This window comes from Genypterus blacodes, unplaced genomic scaffold, assembly GCF_046128005.1.
Source record: "Genypterus blacodes isolate CSIRO-AG114 ecotype Tasmania unplaced genomic scaffold, CSIRO-AGI_Gbla_v1 ptg000058l_1, whole genome shotgun sequence".
Taxonomy (NCBI): Eukaryota; Metazoa; Chordata; class Actinopteri; order Ophidiiformes; family Ophidiidae; genus Genypterus; species Genypterus blacodes.
Window position 1 is genome coordinate 1,884,670 of NW_027466870.1, and position 10,773 is coordinate 1,895,442.

A 10,773-nucleotide genomic window follows, 5' to 3' on the forward strand; every position below is an offset into this window, starting at 1 on the left:
ATGAATCTGAACACATTTCCTGCTTCACACTGAGGTTGAGGTTGTGTGGTCGGACAGAAATAAAAGCCAAGTAGATGTTTCTTTTTTGTTTCTACTTTTTCTGTATGTAAAATACTAAAATCTTAACTGTCGGCTAAGATGCACACCCTGTCTCTATGTATTTGCAACTGATTTGTGGGGTTTGAGAGCAAATTTGGGGGATTTCTTTTCAGAAAACATGTAAGCAACTGAGAAAAACTGGTAAAATCAAAGCAGAGGAGAAAGGCAAGACAGAGGAAACACAACTAGATGACTATGTCTATGTAGCAGTCAAAGCTTAATTAGGATTAATGAATTTTCCAAAATATTCCTCTGTTGGCCACTGATGCCACTGCCAAAGTTAAAATGAATTGTTTTGACAACAACTGCTAACTGCTAACAACTGCTCTAAATTTCAAACTTCACTACTAGGCTATGTAAAGGGAACCAATGAAGCAGGGTAATAAGTGATCTGAACTTCCTGCCGTACTGTACTTACCAGTGAGGCCCACTTTCTTCCTACAGAGGAAGCATCGGCTCTTTTTCTTGCCCTTTTGACTAGGCTGTGCTGGTTCCTCTGCTTGAGCCTGCGATGGACCCTCTGCTGGATCCTCTGGTGGCTCTGGAGCAACTAAACACAGAGACATGGTCAGCTGAGAGTTACTCCATCTCTTTGTTAAATACAGTATATGTCTATACTAAGCACAAAATAATACTACTCACAAGAATCCTATTTTTGTTTTAAATAAATGTAGATAAAGGAGCTTACCTCCTGTGTTATTGGATGATACGCCCTCCTCTCCTTTGTCAGCTTTCAATCGATCACATTCCTGAGAGACGCTCATTAGGGTGATTTGTTGAGTTACTGGACTGGGAGACCATGGGGCCTTTTATTAACTACTTCCCCATGCCTGAGACATCAGACATTACGACATGACGTTAAATCACGATGTAATCAAAGAATCTCCCATGTCACGATATGATGTACTGCACTTTGACACCACAATGTAATGCACTTTGCTTTGACATCACAATATAAGACCAATGTGCTTTGACATCATGATAACATGCACTGTGCTTTTGCATCAAGATGTAATCCATTGTGTTGTGCTTTGACATAATGTAATATAATGTGCTTTGACTTCACCATAACGAACACTGTGTTTTACATATTATGGGATCAAAGTAGGAAACTGTAGACCTGTATGATGATGATCTGTTGGTGAGTGTGTCTGATTCTGTTGTCTGCATTCACATCTCATTCTGGAACATATTAATTAGCAAATACTCATTTAGATCTCTCAGATACATAGGCAACTAAAGTAAAAGTGAATTCACACCTATTACAAGACAGCCTTCTAACCATTAAAAGCTTAGCAAATGGATTTTTCTTTGTAGTGTATTTCAAGGTCTTTCATAAATGATAAGGATTCAAAACTCTCAAACTCAAACCTCTGAAGTACATCAATGCTGTGCACCACAAAGGATGAACTGAGGTACATGATACATACAATTGTATATAAGAATGAACTCAGAGAACCACAGCACAAATCTCCACTTGCTCTACAAACACCATTACTAAAATCAGGTGTGTTCAGTGCGAAGACGTGGCACCTTGCAGCTTTTACTTTGGCTCAACACGCCTAATCCTGCTTGTCATGTGCCGCTGTGTGCAGTAAGAGATGGAAAGTATGCAGTGCTGTATGTGCCCAGCAGCAAGATTAAGTTGGTTCATTATCAAGACATTAAAACGGTGGCTTAAAGAATGAAGGCCCTGCATATAAACACAACACTCACACAGACACTTCAATAGGCTAATGAGGGCTGTTTGTTATTCTGGACTGACATCTTGTTGACCTTTCCAGTAGGTTACCTTAACAACAATGAGGCTGTACAAGACACTGATGTATTTAACTGTTAAAAATAGTTGATATGTGTATAATGAACTGCAGAGTGTTTGCTGAGTATGAGAATACATAAAGAGCAGTTGGATTGCATCATCACACGTGCTTCAAAAGCTTGCAACTTTACACCAAAACACACAAATAGGGTATAAACTTTCATAGATAAACATTTCCTCCACAGAAACCTGAGATAAGACTTTCAAAGCCTTTCCAAAAAATAAAGACAAAAGACAAGTATAATTTAAAATAAACTTTGTGATTTTATTGTTTAAACGTACTCTTACACATCATACAATCCTAAATCTTGAAAGAAAATCAAAATAAAAAGATATCTGGTGGTGTTTCTGGGGGACTGGAGTGCCAAGGGACAAAAACTACAATCTTATGAACATTGTAGAATTTCTTTCATCCCTCAAGCTAATCTTGAAAGAGCATGACTCAGATGATCTTCATTTGCCTTTAGTAGATACTGCAGTGATACAGACATTTGATCAGATTCATCATTAATGGTTTATCATGATTATTAATCCAAACCCTTGCCAGGTAAAGACCGATTATGAAAAGTTGTGCTACAGCTAAGACTAAAGAAGAGGTGGAGACTCTCTCAAAGCAACTAAATCAAACAAAATGGGTATTGTACTTGTAATACACAGTAATATCTGGGTATGTTTGTCTGAAATGCTGGTGCCAAGTTCATCACCACAACACTCAAAGCAACTGCAGTCAGTAAACTGTCCAAAATCATTCGTAAAGAAAATCAGGCCTGGATTCTTATTAAGCCCGATAAGACACTATCAGATGTCATTACACTCTCCTGTGTAAACTCTGGAGGTTTACATTCAAACTGCTCACACTTTAAAACACAAGGCGGTGATAGGAGCAGTCATCACAGAGCTATAAACTAACTATAAACTTCTCTGCAGTCTATATTGTTGAACAATCATCCCTTGCAGGGCTTTGTAAAGGTTTTTCTGTCTAACCAGCACTTTACCCCAGTCTTAAAAAAAAAAACTACATAAAATCTGACATCAAGTTGGAAACTGAAAAGATCTGATTTATTTAGCTTTAGCGCTATAAAAAGGAAAAGTGAATACAAGTATGTCGTGGAAAACATTCTGCGATGATGATCAACCACACGTACCCCTAGTATGTATGACACAATTCTCTTCATCTTCACTTTATAAACGACTCCACAATCCCCATCAAGTTGTTTTGAGTTTCAGATATAAGCAAAGAACTGAGAGTGAGCAAGGAACGGCATGACAATCAACAAGGCTCAATGCTCATCCAGCTCTCGACATTTCAGGGGCTTTAGATGATTAACCTTCACAGGTAACAACAGACTTTGCTCTTGCATGCCAAGTCACTAAGCCACTTAGAGATTACTCCCGTTACTACAAACCGGCATTCTCAAAATGTGAGACGGTGTGTGAAATGTAAAAAAAGAAGGCAGGGATTTGAAAACTTTAGCTAGACTTAATTGAAAACAGTACAAATACAAGATAACTCGTGTTTTTTGTAAATATACAAGCTTGCAACACGTTCACATGTTCAGCATGTTCACGACTGTGTTACCTTTCCCTTTTAACACCCAATCGTTTGGGAACTGAGGACACCAATTGCTGTAATTACGAAACTGTTATTCTTCCCAATGTTTGCTTGATATCAGACTTCAGCTGCTCAACAGTCTGCCACACTGTGCTAACCCGTAATGCAGGCATCAAAGTACATTTACAACAACAACAAAAACCTGAAGTTGAACCATTTAAGCATAAATTGTCTTGTATTTGTACTGTTATCAATAATTATACATAAAAGAATTCTCGCGTCAGAGCCTTCTCTTTATTTGCATTTTAAACCCCGTCTCAACTCTTTTGGAGTGGGGATTGCAGCACTTCTTTAAATGGGGAAAAGGCTTCAATCAGAAGACGCAGTCATTGATGTCTTACATTTCAAGTGCTGGGCTCGTCCATTCCTTGACACATTTTCATAAATATTAATGTTTGACATCAAGGAAAATTCACCAGGACAGCTTTTGATAACACAAACGGAAACACTAATGACCTTCTACATCTCAAAGAGCCCTTATTGCTGTCAGTAATATGAACACACCTCAGTAACTGGATAAAGACACGGACAGGGTTCCTATGTACTTCAGCGCGGTTAATAAAGCGTACAGGGGCTTTTTTTCGTAACACAGTGACTAATATTGTGAATGAAGAAGCCTTATAGGAGCTTGAATAACACTCATGTTTGAGCCGGTTACTGTCAGTACTCTAGACGTTACACGAGCTGTGAATGAAAGGGAAAAACTAAATATGGATGCCGTTTCTGGCACGTTTTGTTTTTTGTGGATAATTCAGAAAAGCACTTTTATACATGGAAGTACTATTCTTCAACCTTAATCCCTCACCTTTATAAACTGGCAAAAATCTACATTAAGATTATACTATATGATAGGAGCCATATGGTATTTACATTTGGAACTGTAGAGTCCTGTTAACTTGAACCTAAACGAAGGTTCCAGCCATGCATGTATTGTGCTGCTGCAATGTCTCTTTAAAACATTCCAGCTTCATTTTCAAACGGTGCCGTCAGTTCTAAAATGTCTGACCGCACACATGCATGTACGTTTGATCTTCCTAGAAGCTAGCTAGAAGCAGTCTTCATAGTAAGTTAGTCTGAATCGGAGCACATTGTAAAAGCACACAGCACGCAACTCGGCTAGCAAATGCGGCAAATTTCACGTTAGCTGGGGGGAGAAAAAAGGTTGCCGCTGTAGTGTAACTGCGCCCCTAGTTCAGCTTTCATTCAGCACGTTTAAGTGGTCTGCTGGTGGTTTGAGAAACACGTAGCTTCATTCTGCGACTCTACAGAATAGAAAAAGGCATTCAAGGATAACACGCTGTCTTACAAACATTCACATCAATCAAACAAGCAGGCAATTTCTTCAGCGCGCCCGCCATAAAGATCAAAGGAACTGCAAATGACCCAGATGCTGAACAAAACTGAGTAGGTGCGGCACATTAGTGCTCTGCAGTTGACACACTTAGTTGTGCTTCCTTTCCAAATCCAAGTAATCGATTTTTTATAGCACAATTTTAACTGTTAGGCATTAACTGGACTCTACTCCATCATGTCTGTGTATTTTTTCTTCATTGGTTATATAATTAAAAAATGAATTAAAGGGCAAATCGTTATGATTTGCTGACACATGCTTCCAATCCTCCAGCACAGACCAACCAAACGATAAAAAACAAAAAAACAATAAATAGAATGCAATCACACAATTCAAGCTAACTACAATATATTAATATAGATCTTCTGATGTCATACGCTCATTAAAACAGAAAGGAAACAAAAACAAAAAAACAAAAATACAGAATTCAATCACTCAGTTAAGTCAAGGCTCTGTTTCCCATCCCCGTCCCCTCCCTCCCTCACCGGCCCCTCCCATAACTGTTCATGCACGCAACATTAGTATGATAAGTCAATATATCAAAGAGACACATTTGTGGAAAATGCTGAGACGTGGGAGTTCAATGTGTGGTGAACCATTACAGTAAAAGTAAAGAGGAGGTTGGGTGAAGAAAAAAAAACAAAAACAGGCCAATTTTGAGAGGTTGTTGACATCATTTTAAGTCTGAGAGAATGATTGATCGTCTCAACCTAAACTGGTTTTGCTGATACATGAAATCTCCCAGTTAGGTGTTTTTAAGCTTGCGAGACCTTCTAAATTGACCTGTCTCTATGTGTGTGTGGGTGTGTGTGTGTGTGTCTGTACTCAGGTTGTGACACATTCCTAAACAGATTACACCCCCCTCCCCGCCCCCCGTCTCATTCCAACTACCTTAACAGGTATTGTTGTATAAAATCCTCCAAGTTGAAAAAGAAAACAAAAAAAAGGGGTAAAACCAACAAATGTCTTTCCTCCCCACAGCAACGCCAATGTCCACAATGCTCCTACAGCTCTCTCCCCAACTCTCAAGCAAATGTGCTCTCTCTCACTCTCAAACACAAACACACACACACACACCCGCAGACACACATGTTCAGCCTCAAACCGTCGCTAGTGGAGAGAGAGGGAGATGCTAGTGAGGGAAGCATTTGGACAGGAGTTGTGACCGCGTCGCCCCCCCCCCCATCCCGCCCCTCTTAGTCTACCGTGAGCAAACGAAAGCCACGATATCGGGTGTTTTCATCCAAGTCACCATTGTTCAAAATCATGTCGGAGTAGGGCCGTTTGTTTTTGCACTCAGTCCTCATAACTTCTGAATTTTCTCAGCCACCACAATGGGGTTCTCCTTGCGTATGCGGGCGGCTGCTGCACTCCGGTAATCATAGGGACAATCGTGTTTGTCAGAATAGCGGTGAATGGCACAAAAGAGGTTGCCACAGCGACAGTCAAAACCTTCAATAAAGAAAAAAGAAGCAGTGAGTCAGTACACTTATAGAGGCAGTGTTACACAGATGATAAGAGTAACTGCATCCAAATCTCTGCTTATTAAATCTTTGTATATGGCAAAGTATGGGCTCAAACAGAGGGAGGGAAACAGAACGGTACAGTTATGTTGCGTGTTGTGCTTTAGAGGCGGATTTTGAGGCAATCTGAGTTCAGCAGAGAAAAGCCAGCAGCACAATGTGAAATGCCTCACACTGTGAAATGCTCCACAAGCCTTCAGTATGTTCCTCTCTGCGCCAAAGTGGTGAGCTGTGGAGAGCGGCCATGAAGGCTTCGACTGCGCCACACCAAAGATGACAAACGGGGAGAGGGAGAGATGTGGCCGTGTTTTTGATTGCGGTTCCATTAGGGGTCCTAGGTCGCACCAAGAGGCAGCAGGTTCAAAGAGTTTTTTTGGGGGGGGAGAAAAACAAGCACCCAAACTGAAGAGGTGGAGGAAGGTGGAGATTCTAGTTGAGATTTGGCAACAAAATGAGAGCAGGAAGTCCTAATCCAACGTTGGATCAGACTCTTTAGCTCTGCCAGCATGCTCAACTTTGACCCCTCCGTCTGTGACTTTACTAATGAGGAAATACTTGTATGTGATTGTTTTAATGGATTTTCCAGATGCTGCCTATAACTCTGAACTGTTAAAATCATTTAAGGGTTCAAATCTTAAGTGTTTTAGCAAATGGTTTCAAACAGTGGAGTAAAGTAAATGGAAAGGAGGAGGCTATGGTCAATCCTCGGGTGAAACCAAACCTGAAATATGCAAAGGTGTGATTCAAAGAATGTGAGAGCAGCATCAGTGAGCCAGAGCCATGAGAAAAAGCAGCAGCAAAATGTTCCTCTTTCATGAATATCCCAAAAATGTGGTAAAGCCAAGGCAGATAATTGTCTCTCTTTTCTGTTTATAGTAGAACACACACAGCCAATTTATAAAGCCACCCAGGAGTGTGTGTGTGCGTGTGTGGTCTGAACATCTCGTCTTCCTTACCAGTGAGGCCCACTTTCTTCCTGCAGGAGAAGCATCGGTTCTTCTTCTTGTTTTTATCAGGAGTTTGGTCACCGTCAGAAGAAGACTGTGCGGCGTCTCCTGCTGGCTCTGATGCAACAGAACACAAAGAGACTCAGTGAGCTCAGAGTTGATCCATCATTTGTTCAATATCGCAAAGCATCAGGATGCTACTCACCTGTGTTTTTGGATGTGTCCTCCTCCTCTCCCTCCTCAGCCTCTGCTCGATCAGAGTCTACTGCTCCCGAGTCCTGGGAGATGCTCATTGCCGTCATCTGCTGGGTTACTGGACTTGGAGAGCTTGGGCTGATAAGAGAGAGACATCTGGTTATTTGAAGGTGTCAGTTGGCCTGCTTGTCTGGACCTCTAAAACCAATACAATCCATATACGCCGGTGTATATGGATTAAACACAAGCTTGGTGTGGTGTTCAGGGTTGTTGTCCTGTTGGACGGTGAATCTCTTGCCCAGTCTGAGATCCTGACAGTTCCAGTTTAGGAGTCTTTTGTCAAACTCCATCTGGCCACTCTGTCATGAAGCCCATATACTGCAGGTGGAGTGCTGCAGTGACGGTTGTCCTTCTGGAGGTGTCTCCCATGTCCACAGATGATCTCTGGAGCTCAGCCAGCATCAGTGACCATTGGGTCCTTGGTCATCTCTCTTAACCAAGGCCCGTCTCTCCTGATTGCTCAGTTTGGCCAGGCAGCCAGATCTTAGCAGAGTCTTAGTTGTGCCAAATGTCTTCCATTTAAGAATGATGAAGGCCACTGTGTCCTCAGGAACCTTCAATACTGCAGACATTTTGTTGTAGCTTTCCACAGCATCAACACAATCCTGTCTCAGAGCTCAGCAGTAAATTCCTTTGCCCTCACCACTTGGTTTTTGCTCTAAAATGTATTGTGAACATTGGGACTCTAAATAGACAGGTGTGTGTGTGTGTGTGTGTGTGTCTATAAATCACATCCAATCAATTTTGATTTACCGCCACATGACTGAGCTTAATTTCATGTCTCACTGCAGAGGGTCAGAATAGTTAAATCAATGTGATAATTCACAACCTCTCAGACACCCCCTCCCCTGGGATGGGCTAGCCCGTCACAGAGCCGCATCACTGTCCAGCAAGACACACACAAGAATGGCCTGTGTGTTGACATCAGCAGTGCACGGTGTTAAGATGTTGTGGTCACCTCAAGACACTGAAAAACAACAAGCTGGTATGCATGTCCAACCCAAATTGGGACCAGGTGCCAGTAAAACGCAGCAAAAAAGAGGTAGTAGGCACTAACGGACGTGTGATCGTGGCAGGGGATTTCTGTCATGGCGACATATAGGCAGCTTAACCAAAGTTTCCCCACCACCCAACCACAACCAGACGAGATAATACACTACACATTGTTAACGATATAATAATAATTCAAACAGACTCGGTAACGGACAGAGCAACCACTATATTCACCAATCATGAGCTCCCATCCGTCAGTCGGCATACCTGGGAGTCTTGTCCTCCGGTGGAGCTCCAACCACCTCTGTACTGGGCTCCGAGATTGCGCTCTCCACAGGTGCACCAGCTGATCCTGGGGATCCTGCTGGTGACGTAGCAGCTGTGTGGGGGACAACATTGTCAAGACAAAGACAACACAGAATCTGAGGTTTTGGCCCTAAATATATAAAAAATAACCAATGGAGACACGACTCTCTTGCTTCCTGATGCCATCTTACAGGCGGCTGCTGCTCCCTCCAACCCCTTTTAGCAAATTAAATTCCAACATGCTTTTCCAAATTTTGAATCGTGTTTTCCTCAAATGACCCATTGAAACCTCCCGCACCCCCCTCCCTCTCTTTGTAGAGGTCACCCCTCTCCCATCTTCCTACCTTTCTCTCCTGGGGGGCTGGATCGCCCCCCGCCCTGTTGTCTCTGAAGGTGTTCCTTGTAGCAGAGCGAGCACATGCCGTTGGTGCGGGGATTACCATAGAAACCGCATCCCATAGTGCAAAGCATTGGCACCTGCGTCTGATTGGTCTCCTGAGCCATTCTCTGACAAAGGGGGTAAGGGGGATGGGAGAGGATATTCCTGAAAACGGTTGGAAAAGTTAGTTAAATGATCAGTAGCCCCTGTTTGAGTACAGGGTTGTTCATTTTGTTGAGCTAAAAGAGCTTGGAGACGCGAGAGTAGAGTTGGAGCAAAAATGTTTACAAAGGACTGTGGCCAACTCATTTTTAGCTTTAGAGAAAACATGTCAAATGGGTTTACAGCTCCACCAGCAGAGTGGAGTCCACCACCAACAACAACCACCTGGACACTGACACAACTGATAACGCAGTCCAAATCCTGTTCCCAGGGCAATGTGAACACCAAAATAAGAAGAAATTAACAACAAAGATAACTGAAAATAGGGTGATGGTACAAGCAGTTTCCCGAATGTACAACAATGTGGACATGCAGCGAGAGATTGTTGTTGGGAGCTATGGAGACGTTACTAAAACTAGGTGAGCAGATGAATGTGGGGATACAAAGCAGCGAGTAAAGACAGAGACAAAGACATTCACAGCCATAAACACCTACACCTACAGCCGGAATGCTACACTATAAAACGAACTGTTACAGATACTAGATAAGGCAGTTTGGTGCTTATCTCCTCCTGTTTTGGTGGGTACAGTCAAAGTTTACAAAAACAACAAAAGCAAAGCCATGTCTGTACAACAATACGAAAAGACCCAAACTCCCACAACCCAAGTTTCTGCCACGTCGCTTAAGAGCATTTCTAACAAGTTCCAGCTGACTGTCATCCAGTTTCAGTGTCCGCAGCACAAACAATTGGCGTCCTGTGCTTGTTTAGCTCAAAGCAAAAGACTGCGCGGTAGCAGAAACGTTTTGTTATGTCTGACACAACAAAACCAACACAAAGACAGCGAACAAAACTCACTACATGGGTTCTCATCGCGTCGAAAAGTACAAAAAGCAGAATAACGCAGTCCTCAGCAATTCATAGTTAACAAACATTGTGATTTAAACCGAATAAACGCCCGGAGTTAACAGGCTAATGTTAGCAGGACGGCTAGCATACTCAGCCAGCCGAGGTCCAGAGCGCTTCCCGACAGCGTCCTTAGCCGCTATAACGCAGCTACTACACGGGGTGTTTGCCTCGTAACTGTGCGGGGTCACGGTAGTACCTGAAAATAAAGGTATGGAGGGCTGTCGACGACCTTCGGCTTCAGATTGACAGAAGTTTTGTCCCCAGCAGCGCCGCGGCCTCCTACCCAGCGAGAGAGCCAGAGATTCGAAACAACGAGCATGACGTCATCCTCAGCAACAATTCACCCTTCACTCAGACGGGCCTTAACTCACCTTTTCTTTCCACAATACCGTCAACAAGGCATAGACATGTACACCAGCT

At 42.6% G+C, this 10,773-nt stretch overlaps 1 protein-coding gene across 1 annotated transcript; it reads right to left on the reverse strand.

Annotated features, from left to right (window-relative positions):
* Positions 1–2,162: 2,162 nt before the first annotated feature.
* Positions 2,163–10,679, reverse strand: LOC143002745 (AN1-type zinc finger protein 5). The gene is made up of 6 exons (XM_076153082.1): positions 10,550–10,679; positions 9,250–9,449; positions 8,867–8,978; positions 7,557–7,684; positions 7,361–7,468; positions 2,163–6,333 (listed from the first exon to the last, which is right to left on the reverse strand). The coding sequence occupies exons 2-6, from the start codon at positions 9,407–9,409 to the stop codon at positions 6,185–6,187; spliced, it is 657 nt and encodes a 218-aa protein (XP_076009197.1). The 5' UTR covers positions 9,410–9,449; positions 10,550–10,679; the 3' UTR covers positions 2,163–6,184.
* Between the last annotated feature and the right edge of the window lie 94 nt (positions 10,680–10,773).